Below are 20052 nucleotides of genomic sequence, written 5' to 3'. Positions count from 1 at the left end.
TATGATGCAGAGTAGATGGAGGAATGTGTTAGACGGGGATAAAGGAGGCCTTCCTAAAAGGTGACATTTTAGTTTAAGAGAAGAAACTATCCCGCTCTCTCGGAAATGAGCGTCCAAGCTGGGGGGACGGGAACTCGAGTACAAAGGCATTCTTCCTTTCCCCTTCATATTGGACACAGTGGCAGGAGTCTTCCAAATGGTTCCCTCCAATTCTGCCCTCACGGCTCTGGCTTCGTGTTCTTTCCCATCCCAAAATGTCAGTGGGTAGAGCAGCAATACTGCAAGAATCTTGACTCTTCTCTCCCTCCTCTTCGACATTGTATTTCCATAGCCTCCGCCCTCAGGCTGATAACTTGCCCTTACTTGTCATGGCGACCATCCAGCCCCGTGCCAGGAGCCTCGCGGGGGCTGCTGGGATTGGGATTTTCCCCTCCCATGTGCTCGGACTGGCGCTAAAAGTTTCGTGTTCCTCAAAAGTAAAGAGCCACCATCCTGGGTGCAGGTATCTGCTGGGCTCCGGGGACACCAGGCGTCCGGCGTCGAAGTGTGTTTCCCAGGAAGGTAACAAGCTCCCCTGAAGTTCGGGTAAGCCCTTCACGGAGTCTGATGAGTCCTCTCTGAGTCAAGGGCTCTTGGCTCGGTGTATTTATTTTCAACTCGGGAGAATCGCAGGGCTGGGGGTGGGGCAGTAGAGACCTAGTGACTTGGGGGGCATGTAACTTGGCTGGCGGCACCAACATTCGGGATGCAATGTTGGGAGGTCTGGGTATAGAAGATGGAGGATGTTAGGATGTGCCGAAATCAAAGCTGAACACCTGGACCGGGCTGGGAGTGGGACTTTGGAGAACCTTGAGCAGGCCTCGGGGGTTCTTCCGCCGGTCCCCATCCCAGTAGAGTGAATCCTGAAATAAGAGGCGAAGAGCATCAGGGTCTGAGACTTCCGGATCTCGGGACATTGGGAATTTATGGCTCGAGGTTTTAGGACCCATGGCATTCTGGCGGAACCTCGAGCTCCACTCCGAAATTATTACTTTGCGATCTGGGAAGCCCAGGATAAGGTCCCCCAACTTCCGGACCTTTGTCCTTCCAGGAGTGGTCTTGCTTATGGAGCCTCGGCCCCGCTAGGTGGAGAAAATTCAGCTAAAGCCAAAGACGGTCAGCTGTGGAGGTGGGAGAGGCTAAACGAGACGTTTGCCCGCGAAACCGGGGAGGCTCTCCGGGCCTGAGCGGCCGCGAGCCCTGTTATTGTTTGGCCCTACATTTACATTTCTGCCCCTTGCAGGAGCATTTCCGGTTTCTTTTCGGAGCGGCTCACTCTGCACTCAGTGAGAGGGAAGTAGAGAAATCACCTGTTGTAGGCGGTCTCATATTACTTATGCAGAGAACCTCTAACCTGGCCTGCCTTTTTTATTTTTATTTTTTTTTTAATATTCCTGGACTACTTCGTTTCCACTTTTGAAAAGGGAGGAAGGGGTATTTGTTTTGCGGCAAACCTCAGCCCCTCCCCCGTGTGATTGGTGCGCTCCACCCGGGGGCGCGCGGCCAAGGCGGACGCTACCATTGCTTGACACGGGGTTAAAACACACATGCGCAGAGCCCCCGCCCCCCCCCCCCGTGTTTCCTAGAGTGGGTACATTTGAGAAACAAATGGTGAAAAAGCGGTACGGTGGCTCGTTCGTGGCGGAGAAACAAGCTCTCCTGTGTCGGGCCTGGGCCGAGCCCCTCGGGTCCGGACGCAGCCGGAACGCCCAGCAGCGGAAGGGGCGGGGGCGGGGCGGGGGGCGGGGGGCGGGGCGGCGTCTCCCCGGGCGAGGCTGGGGAGCCCGCGCGAAGTCCAAAGCGAGCTCGCGGGCCAGCTGCGTGGCTCCAGCGTGTTCTCCCCCCGCCTTCATTTGCCACGCGCCTGCTGCGGGCTGGGCGCCGCGCGCGCTTCTGTTCTGCTTACCTTTTTTCTAAATTGGTGTCTAATATATTTACACCTGCTGCAATTAGATGAGTTTCGGCAGCTCACGCCTGTCAAAATACAAGACATTTTAATCACCCCACAAAAGTTTCTTCTACCTCTTTACCCATCTCTAACCCCCATCTTTATTTTTATTTATGGCACCATCGGTTCGTTTTGCCTGTTGGAGAACTTCATATAAATGAAACCACACAATGTGTTCCTTCGTTTCTTTCAGGTTCCTTTCGTGCAGCATAATGTCTGAAATTCATCCATGTTATTGCGTCACTTAGCTATTTAATAGAGTCCATTGGATGAATAGACCATCAATTTTTTTTTTATCTTTTTAAAGATTGATTTATTTATGCACACAAGAACTGGGGTAGAGGCCAGAGATGGGGGGGGGTGGTGAGAGGATTCACCAGAGACAGAGTGGGGAGCAGAACAGGCAGTTTGACTGAAAACACTGCTGAGGGAAACAGCGGGCAAGGCAGGAGTCTGCTGTGCCATGTGGGTTTCTCCCTGGCCTTAGTGGCTGCGGATTGCTTCATAGGTTGAATCTTAACCCTTTGCGCCACCAGGGAGGTCCTAGACCATCAATTTTTTTTTTAAGATTTATTTTTTTATGCATGCAAGAACTAGGGTCCAGGCCACAGGTGTGGGGCAGTGAGAAGATCCACCAGAGACAGAGCGGGGAGCAGAACAGGTGTATCTACTGGAATATACTGCTGAGGGGAGCAGCAGGCAAGTCAGGAGAGGTCTGCTGCGCCACATGTGGGTCACCTCCCTGGCCAGGCATGGAACTAGTGCTGCGGATAGCTTCATAGTGCTGAGATTTAACCCCTTGTGCCACCAGGGAGGACCCATCCATTCCTTATCCATTTGACATTTTCCCGTTTGGGGTTATTTTGAATAAAGGTTCTGTTAGCCTTGTAGGATTCTCTTTGTGGTCGTATGTTTTTAAGTTTCTTGGATCAGTACTTTTGGAGTAGAATTGCTACATCAGAGAACAGAAAGTAGATCTGTTTTTCTTTTTAACTATTAGAAAAAAAATCTGATTTTCAAAGTGACTATTATTTTATGCTGCTATCAATTAGATATATTCTTCCTCACATTTAATTTGTCCTTTCTAATGTGGTATGTCATTGTGGTTTTAATTTGTAGTTCTCTGTTAAGTATATCAAGTGTTTCTTGTTTATTGGTCAGTCCGTGTCAAGTGAAGTAACTCTTTAGACTTTTCCCCATTTAAAAATTGATTTATTTGCTGTTTGTTGTCAAGTTTTAGGAGTTTTATGTCCGATACATGTTTTCCTTGACCTGTTGGTTTGTCTGTTTGCTTAACACTGTCTTAAGATGAGCACAAGTTTCATTTTTCTTTTTGTTTTTTGTTTTTTTGTTTTTTTAAAAGATTTACTTATTTATTTATACAAGCACTGGACACAGTCAGAAGCACGGGAGGGTGAGAGAATTCACCAAGTCAGAGCGGGGAGCAGAGCAGGCAGAAGGACCGAGGCACACAGCTGAGGAGAGCAGCGGGCGGCAGGAGAGGTCTGCGCGCCATGTGGGACCCTACTCCGGTGGCCGGGGAGCAGCTGGGGATCGAACTGGCGCTGCAGAGGCTGCGGGCAGTTTGCAACCCAGCGCTCAACCCCTGCGCCGCCGGGGAGGCCCTCATCTTTTTTCTTTTAAATGGTTGCAGTGACCTATTTAGGAAATCTTTGCTTACTCCCAGGCCATGCAGGTACTCTTGTTCATTTTCTTCTAGACCCCTTTTATTTTTAGGTTTTACACTTGGGGTCTATGAGTCATAGTGAATTCAATTTTTTTTTCATAATGTGTGAGATGTAGGGGTCAAGTTTCTGTTTTGTTTTTTTGTTTTTTGTTTTTTCTATATAGATATCCGGTCCTTCTAGCCCCACATGTTAAAATAGCCTTCCTTTCCCCACTGAAATGCTTTTAGTTGGAGTGCTTGGTCCATTTATATTTTACCGCATTTATTGTAAGGTTTGAGTTTAAGGATACTATCTCAGTGCTGTTTTCTATGCCTTCTTTTCAAACATTTGAGGAAGAAATATAACACCAACCTTACATAAAAATTCTTCCAGAAATCAGTGAGTATAATTTGCCTTACTAATGGTCGTTTAAACAGATGCATAAAAAGTAGTTGATAGGCAATGTCTTTTAAGATTTATTTATTTATGCATACAAGAACTGGGGTACAGGCAAGAGATGTGAGGGGGTGAGAGAGTTCACCAGAGACAGATTGGGGAACAGAATAGGCAGGTCTACTGAAATACACTGCTGAGGGGAGCAGCAGGCTAGTCAGGAGAGGTCTGCTGCACCATGTGGGTTGCTTCCTGGTAGGCCAGAGATGGAACATGCAGCATTAGCTGTGGATAGCTTTATAGTGCTCCTTAACCCCTTGCTCCACCAGGGAGGCACAGCAGTATCTTTTTCTGATTAAAAACAAACAACAACAACACAACTTTCCAGCAAACACGGAAAAGGAAACCTCTTCAGTCTCATGAAACACCCCAAATTAAATTTGCCATTAACAACATAAAATACTTTTCCTTTAAGATCAACAACTAGAAACAGATTTGACTCTCACATCTTCGTCATTTATACTCAGGTCTTAAACAAGCAAGAAAAAGAAGTAAACTTAACGATTGAAAAGGAAAAAGTAACAACTGTTTTTTGGTTTGTTTGTTTGTTTGTTTTTTAATAGTGATTTTTTTTTTTTTTTTTTAAGATTTATTTATTTATTTATTTATACAAGCACTGGGTACAGTCAGAGACACGAGAGGGTGAGAGAATTCACCAGAGCCAGAGCGGGGAGCAGAACAGGCAGACTGACGAAGTACACTGCTGAGGGGAGCAGCAGGCAGCAGGAGAGGTCTGCTTGCCATGTGGGACCCTCACCCGGTGGCCAGGGATCAAACCAGTGCTGCAGAGGCTGCGGGCAGCTTCACAACCCAGCGCTCAACCACTGCGGAGGCCCAAAAGTAACACTGTTTTAATCGCAGCTGGTATGATTGTGTATGCAAAAAATCTTATTAGAGGGCCTCCCCGGTGGCGCAGCGGTTGAGCGCTGGGTTGCGAAGCTGCCCGCAGCTTCTGCAGCGCCGGTTCGATCCCCGGCTGCTCCTGGGCCACCAGGGGAGGGTCCCACATGGCGCGTAGACCTCTCCTGCCGCCCGCTGCTCCCCTCAGCAGTGTACTTCGGTCCCTCTGCCTGCTCTGCTCCCCGCTCTGGCTCTGGTGAATTCTCTCACCCTCCCGTGCTTCTGACTGTACCCAGTGCTTGTATAAATAAATAAATAAATCTTTAAAAAAAAAAAATCTTATTAGAAAATCCTTGGGGGGGGGGACTCAACGAATTGGTGATTATAACAAGGTCACATATCTAAGATAATATACGTTAAGTTGTATTGTTATACAATAATCATTGAATCTGGTCTAAAAAATTATTTTTGGGCCTCCCTAGTGGCTCAAGGGGTTAAGCACTGCACTGTGAGGCAGTCCACAGCCTCTGCAGCACAAGTTTGATCCCTGGCCAGGTAGAACCCCACATGGCGCAGCAGACCTCTCCTGACTTGTCCACTGCTCCCCTCAGCAGTGTACTTCGGTCCTTCTGCCTGCTGGGCTCCCTGCTCTGGCTCTGGTGAATTCTCTCACCCTCCTGCGCTTCTGACTGTATCCAATGCTTGTATAAAATAAATAATAAAATAAATCTTTAGAAAAAAAAAAAAAAAAGTACCAAAGTGAATAAGCTGGGGAAGGAGAAGTCTTTCAACAAATGGTGCTGAAACAACAGAAGCCAAAAAAAAAACTCTTTCATCATCACTACCTCGTGCCCTACACAATTTATGATGGACAATAGACCTAAGTATAAAAGCTTCGGAAGAAAACACAGGAAAATACTTTCGTCTTGGTGTAGATGTGGGTTACAGGGCTGCTTCAGACCTTGTCAAACTTTGTAATCAAAATGGTATGGTTCAGATTTGTGCATTTCAACAAATGTTTGACCTCAAAGATATTTGTAGGGCACTAAGGAGTGACTAAAGGTATAGTTGAGCCACTAAAAGTTGATTTTTGAAGTTGGGTGATGGGTATGGGAGGGTGTGGTACATTATTCTATTGACCTTTATATATGTTTGAAATTTTCCATAACAAGTTTTATTTTTCTTTTTTAGATTTTTTGTTTTGTTTTGTTTTGGAAAAAATGCAGACAAGTACAAGAATTGATATACAACATTCATATTCCCACCAAATAATTTTAACATTTCAAACATTTTATTTTATTTGTGTCTGTATTTTAATTATATGAGCAATGTATAGCTATATTTTATTTATCTTTGTTAATAAAGCTAAACCCCCCTTCAACTATACCTCTGGTCACATGCGCATACATACCTCTCCCTGAAACTATCACTATTATAGGTTTTGTGAATTTTTATTCTTGCCTGTCTTTCATGCCTTTACATACATGTATTTATAAGTAATAAATAATCATTTTGTATTTTTTATTTATATAAAAGACATTACTGTGTTTTGCTTTTTTCAGGCAAATTGTCTCTTTCACCCAACGTGTTTCTGATCTCCCTCTCCTTACACATATACAGATAAATTTATTTTCTTCAACTGCTCTAGTGCTTTTTCCGCACCGGTATACCACCTTTCATTTAGCCGTCCCCTCCTGATGAATGGTAATGTTTCTTGTCACCTCCTATTGGGAAGAACGACCTGAATGTCTTTTGCACAAGATTCCTGCTGCCCCCATGCAGGCATTTTTCTAGGGAGTCTACCTAGAAGTGCTTTTACTGAGTGGTAAAATGTGTGCATTTCAGTTTTACTAAACACTGTCCTATTATTTCCACAGTCAGTTTTTTTTTTTCCAATCAGCTTTCAGACAAAACCAGAATTTTTGCGTCTATTCTTTTAGCCTGAGTGACTTGATTCCTTTCACCCCAGTTTCCTGACCTGCTGGTAATACCTCCCTTATTGGCTTTTTGAAGGGATTAATGAGACAAGACAATGAAAATAGCCCACTGGTGTCTATAAACGCCCGTTGTTGCACCTCTGTCATCAAACTAAGCTGGTGGCTACCTATGTAACCGTCCTACACCCCCCCCCCCAACCATTTGGAAAGTGTGCTTCAGCTTTTGACAGTTAAGTATCGTGGTCTGTGATGCTCATACCTGCCCTTCTGAGAAAGAAACATTGAGAATTTAATTGCTCCCAAGGACTGAGAGGAGGGAGACCTCATGTCCATGGACTCCCAGTGGAGTTAAGACCCTAGGCTCACCAACCCAGAATGGCCCCTCATAGCGTGTTTACTGAACAGAGTCCCTATAGGAAGTGAACCAGCATTATGGGGGCAGTACCACAAAAGCCCCACCCACTCACTATCATCGAGTTCTTACTCTAGAATAATAATAGAGAACAAATAAAATGGAACAATCACAAACATAAACATTTGTTGAGCTTTTACTGTCTTCCAGGCTCTTTTGGGAAGGGCACTATCCTGGGGCCAGGGATGCTAAGGCACAGAGGTTAAGTACCTTCCAAAGTCACACACTTAGGTGGTGAGCCTGGAATGCAGGCCTAACCCATCTGCCTCTAGGGGTCATGTTTGCTGGCCCCCTGGTGCTTTGTACTACAAATACAAAGAGAGGGGCCTCCCTGGTGGCACAAGGGGTTAAGGACAGCACTGTGAAGCTATCAGCAGCCTTTGTAGCCCAAGTTCAATCCACAGGCGGCCAGGGAGGTGATCTGTATGGCGCAGCTGACCTCTCCTGTCTCACCTGTTGCTCCCCTCAGCAGTGTATTTCAGTCAGCCTACCTGTTTTGTTCCCCACTCTGTCTCTGGTGAATCCTCTCATACACACACAAACCCACCACGCACCTCTGGTCTGTACCCCAGTTCTTATATGCATAAATAAATAAATCTTTAAAAACAAAATAGAGGGCCTCCCAGGTGGCGCAGCGGTAGAGCGCGGGAAGCTGCCCGCGGCCTCTGCGGCGCCGGTTCGATCCCCGGCTGCTCCCCAGACACCGGAGGAGGGTCCCACGTGGCGCGCAGACCTCTCCTGCCGCCCGCTGCTCCCCTCAGCAGTGTACTTCGGTCCTTCTGCCTGCTCTGCTCCCCGCTCTGGCTCTGGTGAATTCTCTCACCCTCCCGGCTTCTGACTGTACCCAGTGCATGTATAAACCAAACAAACAAACAAACAAATAGATAAATAAATAAGACATGTCTCTAGAAAATTAAAAAAATAAATAAATAAAAAATAGAGAAGACTCTATAAAAAAATAAAAATACAAAAAGATGAGTAAAATTCAACTGCTCTATGGAAGAAACCAAAAGTTAGCCCCTTGGGCCTCCCTGGTGGCACAGCAGTTGAACACTGGGTTGCGAAGCTGCCCGCAGCCTCTGCAGCATCGGTTTGATCCCCGGCCACCAGGCGAGGGTTCAGACCTCTCCTGCCTCCCTGCTCCCCTCAGCAGTGTATTTCGTCAGTCTGCCTGTTCTATTCCCCGCTCTGGCTCAGGTGAATTCTCTCACCCTCCCGCGCTTCTGACTGTACCCAGTGCTTGTATAAATAAATAAAAATAAATCTTAAAAAAAAAAAAGCTTAGCCCCTTAAGGTAGACAAGGTGACACAGCCTACAGAAATAACAGTAATATGTCAAACCGGGGCTTTTGGCTTCTGAGCCCCATCTGCAATCACTGGGGCTTTTTTCTGTAAAAGTCTAAAAAGCTCTTTTGATCAGGAATCTAGTTCCTTCTTCCCTGATAAATGTTTGGCATCGCTCCTGCTGCACCCTCGTGCCTTCCTCCATTCTCCATGCCCAGGCATAGTCCAGCCGCCCCCTCCCCCCAATCCCGAGTGAACATCAGGCGCTGGGATAAGTGATTCTTTGCCATCTTCTCCATTGGAGACTTTCATTAGCTCAAAACTACCTCTGAGGTTTACTGATTACAAAAGAGAACTCTTCAGAGTAGTCTGTGATGGAGTAAGCATCTTACTCTTAGATGTTTGAATGGTCATTTTGAGTAAAGTCTTATTCACTCACCTGAGCAACCTATGGGCTAGTCACTTAAGCTCTCAAAGACTCTCACCTGTGAAGTGGCAGGTGTGGTTATCACAACAAATAAGATAATCACCTGAAAAGATCCTGCAACTCCAAGTACATAGGAAAACAAGTTCTGTATCAACATAAAGGTGGAAGTTGACATTAACAGAATAGGAAAGAACTGGTCAGTAAGCTACCTATTGGGGGGAGCGTTTGTCAGTGAAAAGCAATGAAGGGGAGGGCCTCCCTGGTGGCGCAAGGGGTTAAGCACAGCACTATGAAGTTATCCACATCCATGGCTGGCCAGGGAGCTACCCACATTTGACCTCTCCTGTCATACCTGCTGCTCCCCTCAGCAGTGTATTTCAGTGGATCCACCTGTTCTGCTCCCCACTCTGGTGAATCCTCTCACACCCCACACCTCTGGCCTGTACCCCAGTTCTTGTATGCATAAATAATTTTTTTTAAAAAAAAGCATTGAAGGGGGAGGGATCCTTTGCGTGTTTCTTAGCAAAGCCCATGCCACGTTTGGCATCAAGGAAGCTGGCACAATGAAGCTAGTTGAAAGCTGGTCTGGGAGAAGGTCACATGTTGGCCGCATAGCCCACTCCAGAGCCTGGTCCAGACTAGAGCCACCATGCCTGTCCTTGCTCTCAACCACTTGTATCAGGCCCACGACCTGGCACAAACTGACTTACTTGTCACTGAGCCTGGTCAATGTGAATAAGAGAAATAACTTCCCTGCCTTGAGGAAGTTTGTAGTCCACTGGAAGAAACAGATAAAATGAGCCCAAAAAAAGATAATCAGTGTAAGTACTAAAATAATTAAAATAGGGTGACCTGAATTAAAATAGGGTGATGGAGTTTGGCTGGCAGCCTTTGATCTAGACGTTTGGGAAAACATCCCTGAGGAAGTGTGACATGTGACATTCAAGACAAGATCTCTTGCAAAGGAGCCTGCCTTACAGCCATGGGGAATCAGTTCCCAGCAGAGGGAACTGCCTGTTGATCAAACTGGGGGCGGGGGGCGCAGCCACTCTGGCCCCCAGCAGCAGCACTGGGAAGGTAGAGAGTGCTAAGAGAGATCAAAGGCAGGCAGGATTGATGATGAGGGGTTGTAACCTGTGGGTGAGAGAGTGGAGACAGACTTCTTCTGGAAGCTTTTCACTGAAGGAGATTAGATGGGGATCAAGGGAGATATCTTCGCCCCAGAGCAAGGGAAGAGAGCAAAAGTAGGCTACTCATTTCAGAAGGTTTGTGGCCTTGGTGGGAAGCTGGAAGTCCCTCTGTGGTCCTTTTCCCTCAAAGAAGTGCGTGGTGAGGAGTGGGGCAGGAGTAGCTTGGGTTGTGGAAAAAGATTGGAAGCTCCTTGGGGATATAGGAGGCCTCTGCCTGCTACCCCAGTAACAGCCCCTCTGGGCTAGATGACCTGGAGCTGGGGTCTCATTCTGGAATCTCGCTTTTCCCACCACAGTGGCCACACTGACTTCCAGGGAGCTGCAATGGAGGAATCACAGTCAGAACTTGGCGTGGGAACCCCTCTAAGTCAGGAGACATTTTCAGACCTGTGGAACCTGTGAGTAGAAGGAGGGTGGGGGCAGGTTCACCCATCCAGCCCATTGAAGTGGCCTGTGGGAAGCAAAAACCAGTACTGACCTTCTGTTCTTACCTTTCAGACTTCATGGAAACAATGTTCTGGTAAGGACTCAGGGTGGAAGGCACCAAGTATTGAGAGACCGGGGTGGGAGGGTTGGGAACCTGATTCTGACTTCTTGTGTCTCCTAGCCACAGTGCCCAGAAGTGGAGGAGTTGCTGATGACTTCAGACTGGCTGGATGACGATCCCAATGAAGCTTCCAGAATTCCAGCGGCTTCTGCACCAGTAGCCCCTGTGCCAGCCACTTTAGCACCAGCTGCCTCCTGGCCCCTGTCATCCTCTGTCCCATGTCAGAAGCCCTACCCAGGCAGCTATGGCTTCCGCTTAGACTTCCTGCAGTCTGGGACAGCCAAATCCGTGACCTGCACGGTCAGTGGCCCTCAGGGACTCTCTCCCCTGTGACTATTCCATGCCTGGCCAGATCCCCCTGGGTTTTTCTATTCAGAACTTGGGATTTCAGATTTTCAACCTTTGGTGTCTTAACAGTTTTTCTACAGTTTACTTACATAGTGTGTGACCTTCGACCTCTGCCCCAAAGCTTAATTTCCCCTTGACCTTGGGCTTTCATCCTTCCCTTCATACTCAGCACCTCTCGTGGGGACTTGGGATCTCTAGCTATAGTGCACGGCTTAGTGGCGTTGGTTCATTTGACCCCTGAGCACTTGTCCCCTGACCTTCCGTTCTTTCCCCCTTTTCTGTAGTACTCCCCTGACCTCAACAAGCTGTTTTGCCAGCTGGCAAAGACCTGCCCTGTGCAGCTGTGGGTCAGCTCACCGCCCCCTTCTGGCACCCGTGTCCGTGCCATGGCCATCTACAAGAAGTCAGAGTATATGACGGAGGTTGTGAGGCGCTGCCCCCACCATGAACGTACCTCTGATAATGATGGTGAGTTGCCAGGGGCTGCAGATGAGATGAGGCTGGTGCCCAGGTTCCCCAAGATACCTAATTCTTCCCTGATTGCTCTTAGGTCTGGCCCCTCCTCAGCATCTCATCCGTGTGGAAGGAAATTTGCATGCCATGTATTTGGATGATGAAAACACTTTTCGACATAGTGTGGTGGTGCCGTATGAGCTACCTGAGGTCTGGTTTGGCTTTTGGGGGACTCTGGAAGGAAGGGATTAAAGGGTGTTGGCAGTGACCATCCAGATGGGAGATAGGAGGACTTTTCCCTATATCTTAATGAGGCTGTGAGGTGTGCAGAAAAGATGGGTTATTGGATTATTTCCCATTCCACAGTTGAGAAACAGTACTAACAAGGCTACAGGTCTCCCCAGCTCTAAATGATCTCACCTTGAGCCTGTGTTCTCTTACAGGTCGGCTCTGACTGTACCACCATCCACTACAACTTCATGTGTAACAGTTCCTGCATGGGGGGCATGAACCGGCGACCCATTGTCACCATCATCACACTGGAAGACTCTAAGTAAGGACACACATGCCATTCATACTGGCTCCTCTCGATATACCTGGAACCAGAACTTAGGTGCCACCATCTTATAGGATGAGGAAGGGTTGCAAGTGAGCATGGTAGTTTCTAGAACAGGGAAATAGGGCCTGCCTACCTTACTGTATTCTGCTTCCCTCTTCTTATTCTGGGTAGTGGTAATCTGCTGGGACGGAGCAGCTTTGAGGTGCGTGTTTGTGCCTGTCCTGGGAGAGACCGGCGCACAGAGGAAGAAAATTTCCGCAAGAGACGGGAGCTTTGCGCTCAGCTACCCTCTGGGAGCACTAAGAGAGGTAAGTAGGCAGGACCAGAAGAGGTAGAGGAGCCAGAGACAATGCAGTTGTCCCCAAAATCTATCTTTTCTTACTTTTCCTTGTCTCTTTCCCAGCAATGCCCACCAGCACCAGCTCTTCTCCCCAGCAAAAGAAGAAGCGACTGGATGCAGAATATTTTACCCTTCAGGTACCTAAGTTTAGGAGAGATACTTAGTCTCTTGCCCCCATTCAGTGGAACTGGATAAGGGAAGAAAAGATGTAAATGTAGCATATGTAAGTTTAGGTCCAGTTTTCTATCCATCCTTTCCTCTGACCATGGCCTTAAGTCTTGTAGTTAGTATTGGGTTGGAAGATTTACAACTCAAAAAGCTATTTTCTTTTTTTAAAGATTTATTTATTCATGCGTACAAGAACTGGGGTACAGGCCAGAGGTGTGGGAGGTGAGAAGATTCACCAGAGACAGAGTGGGGAACAGAACAATCAGATTGACTGAAATAAACTGCTGAGGGGAGCAGTGGGCAAGTCAGGAGAGGTCTGCTATGCCATGTGGGTAGCTCCCTGGCCCAGGATCAAACATGTGCTGCAATAGCTGCGGAGAGCTTCATAGGTTGCATCTTAACCTCTTGCGCCACCAGGGAGACCCAAAAGGCTATTTTCTTGACTGCTTTGCCTGCAATTAGGGCACTTGCCATCGCAGCCGTAGTACTTGAAGACTGTCTCCTAGTTGTGCCTAACTCCAGAATACCGACTTATACCATAGCTTTTTTTTTTTTTTTTTTAATCAGTGCACAGCAAGTTTATTAAGGAAAAGAAAAAAAGAAAAGAAAAACTTGCATAGACGCAGGAGGGCAGAGAGCTGCCCATAGCAAACATGTTTTTTAAGATGTGTTTTTAGGGCCTCCCCTGGTGGTGCAGCGGTTGAGCGCTGGGCTGCGAGGCGGCCTGCAGCCTCTGCAGCGCAGGTTTGTTCCCCAGCCGCCGGTGAGGGTCCCACATACACACACAAAAAATGTGTATTTATTTACGCATACAAGATCTGAGGTACAGGCCAGAGGTGTAGGGGAGTGTGAGAGGATTTACCAGGGATAGAGTGGGGAGCAGCACAGACCAATCTGTTGAAATACACTGCTAAGGGAAGCAGCGGGTGAGACAGGAGAGGTCTGCTGTGCCATAAGTGTGTTAGTTTTCTGGCCGGGTATCAAATTCAGGCCATAGTGGTGATAATGCTGAGACTTAACCCCTAAGCCGCCAGGGAGGCCCACCATAACATACATTTTAAAGGACCATTTTCTGAAAAGAAAATTGTTAAACAAGCACGAAAACAGTACCATGACTGTGCCTAATAATTCTCTGTCCCCCTTCTCCCCACTTCAGATCCGAGGGCGTGAACGCTATGAGATGTTCCAAATGTTGAATGATGCCTTGGAGCTGAAGGATGCCCAGGCTGGGAAGGAACCAGGGGGGAGCAGGGCTCACTCCAGGTGAGAAAACTGGGTCCACTCCCAATTCCACCCCTGCTTTGCTATGTTGGACAGCCAGGATATTCCATTCTGTTCCTGCCTTTAAGATAAAAGGCAACCAGTTCCTTCCCATTGGTTGCAGACCTCTTCAGACACCTTTTAGTCTCCCTCTGGTATGTTACACCACCACTTTACTGACTCAGGGAACTCACAAAACCCTCAAGTCCAGGATTAAGTATGAATATCTTTACCATTTCCAGCAACCCCCCCATCTGAGGCTATCTCAGGGACCCAATAGCTGTGTGGAAGTGTTGGATAGAGCCAGGGTTTGGGGTCAGACCCTTAGCCCTGCTAAGTACTAACAAGTCCAGACCCCCTCTCAGGCACGTTCCTCTTGTTTATCAAATGGTGTAAGGGGACATTAGACATTAATACACACAGGCGCCCAAAGGGTGTTCCATAAGCAAGTCTGCAGTTGGTGTTAACTTAAGTGAACTTGAATTTGCATTGCTCCATCCTCAGGCCCTTAAAGACCAGCTAGGTCTAGAATTGAGGGGCCCAGAGTCTCATTCAGATGATGTTGTCTCTTCCCCCCCACCCCTTCTGTCTCCCCACAGCCACCTGAAGTCTAAGAAGGGGCAGTCCACCTCCCGCCATAAAAAACCAATGTTCAAGACAGAAGGGCCTGACTCCGACTGACATCCTCTGCTTCCCGCCCATCATTCACACACCCCTTTCCATACTCCCTTCCCTGGTATTTTTGGGGAAATGTTCTTTAAACCTCTGCTTGATACAGGTGTGCCTTAGAAATACTCTAGAATTCTTCCATTTGTCTTTCCCTGTGACACCAATATGAAAGTTGCCTAGCAATGGTGGTTTGGGGAGGGTTAGGGGAAGCTGGGACTTTTCTGGCTTAGCTTTTAAGGATTTTACTATAAGGAACATTTGGGAGAGGTAAGGAAATATTCCTGTGCAAGGAACATTTTAGAAATAGGCATACACTGGGTTAGAAGCCCAGTCTTCTACCATACTAGCCAGGGAAACGGGTGTTGAATTTCTCCTAACTTCATTATCCACACTTATAAGATACTGATAGTTGTACCTACCTCACGGGGTTTTTAGTGAGGATTAATGAAATAATGTGTTTCTGGCTTCAGCACCACCTTTTCTCAAATAGTATCTGGGACTTACTGCCCTCATGGGTGCTCTGCCCTTTCGTGGATATGTTGATCATTTCTATGACATGGTGGCTATTAAGGGGAGGGGATTCTCCAAGTCTCTTCTCTGCTGGCCTAGCCAAATCCTATTGAACCTCTTGGTGAACTTAATCCCGCACCTGAGAGGAAATCTCACCTCATCCCACACCCTGGAGAATTCTTGCTTACCCAACCTTGGTTTAGCATCGACCAACATCTGTTTTACCTCCCTCAAATGGCTCAGGGTTGACTTTACACTTTACAAAGCACATCTGTATTCATCACCTACCCCCCTCTCTTCCCTTTTTTTAATCCAATTTTTATATTGATTTATTTTACAATAAAATGTTATTAGCATCCATGTGTCTGTGGGGTGGAAAGCACCCGCCCAGCCTACGTGGAGCTGACACTGCAGGGTGAATAAGAAGGTGAAATTGGGAAGCAGCCACCTGAGTCTCCAGGGAGTGTGGGCTGGGGGCCCAAGACCTGGGTTCCGGGAGGAGAACAAAAGCTGGAGACTGGGGCAGTCCGCAGGCTGCATGACAACAAGGGAAGGGGGGACTCCATTCATAACTCAGGAACCAACTGTCCCTCCTCCCCTTCTGCCAGGGCTGGCACAAGGTTCTCTTCTGCCCCTGCTTCTAGGATTGGACTGCTGCCTCCTCCTCAGCAGCCTCTTACTGAGGATTATGGGATTTAAATGTCTGATTTAGCAAGCCTGAGCCTCTAGGGTGGCCATCTGCTCCACGGGAAAGGACCAGGATACCTGGGTTCCCAAGGGAAAAGCTGATGGGTGCTGTAAAATGAAGCAAGAAGCTGCCAGCCAGGGTCCCCGAGAAGAGGGGGCGGCTAAGGTTAAGGCTAAGACCTTCCCGGCATGCCCTCATCATGGGCCTCACGCCAGGCATTTGAATGAATTGAAGCTTTAAACTCTGCCAGGAAAACCTTTCAAAGGCCTTCTTGGGGTGGGGAGGAGAGTGGAGATTGGGGAGCTCAGCACCGCCCCCTATTTCTCAGTGCTGCCAGATCCCAGGGAGGGGGGCTGCAGGAAAGACCTCCCCATACTTCAGCCATGCTTGAAGGGGGAGCAGATAGTGGGAGCATGACTTAGCTCCACCCTAGGGGTGGAAGAAGGTCCAGAGGGGCTTCTGGGACCTTGTCCTTTTAGCTATCAGTTAGGCATAAAGTGTCAAGTCCCTGGCTTGCCTTGAGGGTCCCATGCTGACTGAAGCCAACAGCCTGCCTAGCCTCAAAACCACCGATTTTTCCCTCTTGCTCAGGAATGCCAAACATCCCCTAGGAGATCTGGAACCATCACTTTCAAAGACCTTTAACTTTGCCATCTCTTCCCACCCACTCAGGCCTTGACAAGCCAGGCTCCAACTTACTCCATCTCCTATAATGGGTCATCTTGAAGCTCCCCTTTTTTTTTTTTTTAATTTTATTTTTTAAAGATTTATTTATTTATTTATACAAGCACTGGGTACAGTCAGCAGCGCGGAAGGGTGAGAGAATTCACCAGAGGCAGAGCGGGGAACAGAACAGGCAGACTGACGAAATACACTGCTGAGGGGAGCAGTGGGCGGCAGGGGAGGTCTGCCCACCATGTGGGACCCATGCTGGTGGCTGGGGATTGAACCGGCGCAGCAGAGGCTGAGGCAGTCTCGCAGCCCGGCGCTCAACCGCTGCACCACCAGGGGAGGCCCTTGAAGCTCCCTTTCTGACTAGTGTCCAGGACCCCTACTTTCACACATCCCTAGGTTGTATCCCTGTTTTCCTTTCTGCTCTACTATAGAAAGCAGATCCATTCTAGCTCTGCCAGTTCCTTCTTTGTGAGCTGACATGACTGAGAATTACCAAGTCTGGGTTTTGGGACCAGCTCTGCCATGAGCTATGTGACCATTAAGGAGCCCTAATCTTTCTGGTCCTACCTGTTGACTTCCTTCTGGTTGTGTTCTTTCAGTCATCTGTCCATCTGGTGGGTGGGTATGCACTTGTTCCTTACTCTGCCTGGCATTTTTCTAGGCCCTAGAGGCCCATGGCAGACTTGGCTCCTGCCCTCAAACTCCCAAGAGCCCAAGCCCTGGTCTGTGGTAATATTTAAATATATATACTCTACACACACAATCTCCCGGATTTCAGGAACACAGTTGAGACATAGCAAAAGCTATATTCTAAAAAAATATATATACATAAATGCTTATATTATTTGAAAGAAAGCAAGCTAGCAGTTACCCTAAAAATTAAAGACAAAAGCTATTGAAAAAGAAAGCAAACTTAGTTGAGAAAACAAATCTAAAAGCAGGGACTTTTTTTTTTAAGATTTATTTATTTATTTATACAAGCACTGGGGTACAGTCAGAAGCGGGGGAGGGTGAGAGAATTCACCAGAGCCAGAAGGGAGAGCAGATCAGGCAGACTGACTAAGTACACTGCAGAGGGGAACAGCAGAGGTCTGCGCACCATGTGGGACCCTTGCCTGGCGGCCAGGATCAAACCAGCGCTCCAGAGGCTGCGGACATCTTCGCAACCCAAGGCCCTAAAAGCAGGGACTTTAAAAAGATGTTTGAAGGCCTCCCTGGTGGCACAGAGGGTTAGACTCAACCTATGAAGCGATCCACAGCCATTGCAGCACAAGTTTAATCTCTGGCCAGGGAGCTACCCACATGATGCAGCTGACCTCTCCTGACTCTCCCACTGCTCCCCTCAGCAGTGTGTTTCAGTCAATCTGCCTGTTCTGTTCCCCACTCTATCTCTGATGAATCCTCTCACCACCCACACCTGTGGCCTGTACCCCAGTTCTTGTATGCATAAATAAATAAATCTTTAAAAAAAAAAAAAAGATATGTTTGAAAAGAAAAACTCAAGAGCTAGACTGGAAAAAGAGCAAGCACCTAACAGTCCAGTGTTATTTAAATTATTCTGAGCCATAGGAAAAGTGAAATCTCCATGCAAAAGTATGGTTTCATCAATACTAAATACTGTTGATAAAGGGCCTCCCTGGTGGCACAAGGGATTAAGACACAACTGTGAAGCTGTTTGCAGTCTCTGCAGCACGAGTTCGATTCCCGGCCCCCAATGGCCAGGGAGCAACCCACATGGCGCAGCGGACCTCTCCTGACTCACCCGCTGCTCTCAGCAGTGTACTTCAGTCAGTCTGCCTGCTGTGTTCCCCACTCTGTTTCTGGTGATTCCTCTCACCTCCCACACCTCTGGCCTGTATCCCAGCTCTTACATGCATAAATAAATAAATCTTTTTAAAAAAAAAAAAAGCCTATTGATAAAGATGTCAAAAGTTTAAAAGCCAAATTAATTTATATAGGGCCTCCCTGGTGGTGTAGGGGTTTAAGACAGCACTATCAAGCTATGGCCAGCCACTGGGAGCTGACCCACATGGCACAGCAGACCTCCTGTCTCGCCTGCTGGTCCTCTCAGCAATGTACTTCAGTAGATCTGTAACAGGGTGGTCCCCAGGAAAGGGGGAGGTTCCCTGCCCCACCCAAGGGAGGGTGGAGCTGAGCAGGAAGAGAAGAAGCTGCAAGAAGAGACTGAGGAAGGAAGGAAGCAGGATGGAGCCAGGAGACCTGGAAGAGGCGCATGGAGCCTAGAGACACGTGAAGAAACTGTGCTTGTCTTTTGGTCGTGGACTAGGTGACACAAATGTGGGTGAGACCTGTGGGGAGGTGACAATGGCAGCTTTTATCTTGATGTTAATTTTGCTCTTTTCCTTCCGGGCTTGTCCAGTTGTTTGTGACCCTTTTCTGTGGGTCCCCACTGGAAGATGCTTTAGACTTGTAGCAGGCTTTGGGGCCTTGTTCTGGGCCAATCCCATATGGATGGACTTTTACCCACGAGGGGACGGGTAACTTTGAGTGCTTCATTTAGAAACTAGACTCTTTGCCTTACCTGTATTGTTTCCTAGTTTTATTTATTTTTTTTTTTTAATTTTTTTTTTTTAATAGAGGCATGTTTTATTTATTTATTTGTTTGTTTGTTTTGTATATACATGCACTGGGTACAGTCAGAAGCGCGGGAGGGTGAGAGAATTCACCAGAGCCAGAGCGGGGAGCAGAGCAGGCAGAAGGACAGAAGTACACTGCTGCGGGGAGCAGCGGGCGGCAGGAGAGGTCTGCGCGCCATGTGGGACCCTCCTCTGGTGGCCGGGGAGCAGCCGGGGATCAAACCGGCGCTGCAGAGGCCGCGGGCAGCTTCGCAACCCAGCGCTCAACCACTGCGCCACCGGGGAGGCCCTGTTTCCTAGTTTTATTAAAGTTCCTTCCCATTAAAGTCTCCTATGTTTTGTGTTGATGCGGCGAATGGCAGAACCCATGTAGAATAAGCAGGTTTGCGGGGTTTGGGCTGCCCCTCGCCCTGTCCTATAACAGATTCACCTGTTCTGCTCCCCACCCTGGTGAATCCTTTAATCCTGCCCCAGCACCTCTAGTGTCTACACCCAGTTCTTATGTGCATAAATAAATCTCTAAAAAATAATTCATATAGATGCAAAATTTGAAAATAGTTATCAGAAAGCACTGATAGAGCAAAAAAAAAAAAAATTAACATTAGGTAGGTTTTATTCCAGGAGTATAAAGTTGATTTAATAGTAGAGAATCTATCAGCATAATTTATTACATTAACAAATTAAGGAAGAAAACTCATCTCATCAATAGATGTTGAAAGGAATTTGGTTGAGTTTCAGAGCCACTCCTTAAAAACAAATAGTAATGGAATGCCAGTATTATCCTAATAGTTGAAACAGTAAGATAATTTCAATTAAAATTAAGAATGCTACAGGAATGCCCATTAACTGGTTTTAATACATTCAAGAGGTTCAAAATTGCTGCACCTCCCCCTGCAGTGACCTTTAGGGTTAACCGTCCCTAGGTCCGGCTGGGCAACCAGCATGCAGGGGGAGAACAGCAAAACCCTACATACCTGCTGCACCTCCCCCCGCAGTGACCTTTAGGAATGGCTTTCACCACGGTCCCTAGGTCCGGCTGGG

General features: G+C 47.5%; 1 protein-coding gene across 1 annotated transcript; it reads left to right on the top strand.

Moving 5' to 3' along the window:
- Positions 1-419: 419 nt before the first annotated feature.
- On the top strand, positions 420-15438 carry TP53 (tumor protein p53). Its single transcript, XM_037492036.2, has 11 exons — positions 420-585; positions 10494-10595; positions 10696-10717; positions 10805-11044; positions 11377-11560; positions 11643-11755; positions 11989-12098; positions 12276-12412; positions 12508-12581; positions 13769-13875; positions 14472-15438. Exons 2-11 carry the CDS (start codon positions 10522-10524, stop codon positions 14551-14553), a joined length of 1143 nt encoding a protein of 380 aa, XP_037347933.1. The 5' UTR covers positions 420-585; positions 10494-10521; the 3' UTR covers positions 14554-15438.
- The last annotated feature ends 4614 nt before the right edge of the window (positions 15439-20052 follow it).

Source organism: Talpa occidentalis, unplaced genomic scaffold (assembly GCF_014898055.3).
Source record: "Talpa occidentalis isolate TD23 unplaced genomic scaffold, MPIMG_talOcc4v2.1 talOcc4.7, whole genome shotgun sequence".
Classification (NCBI taxonomy): Eukaryota; Metazoa; Chordata; class Mammalia; order Eulipotyphla; family Talpidae; genus Talpa; species Talpa occidentalis.
The sequence above is the reverse complement of the archived record's forward strand: the minus strand, read 5'-3'. Positions and strand labels throughout refer to the sequence as shown.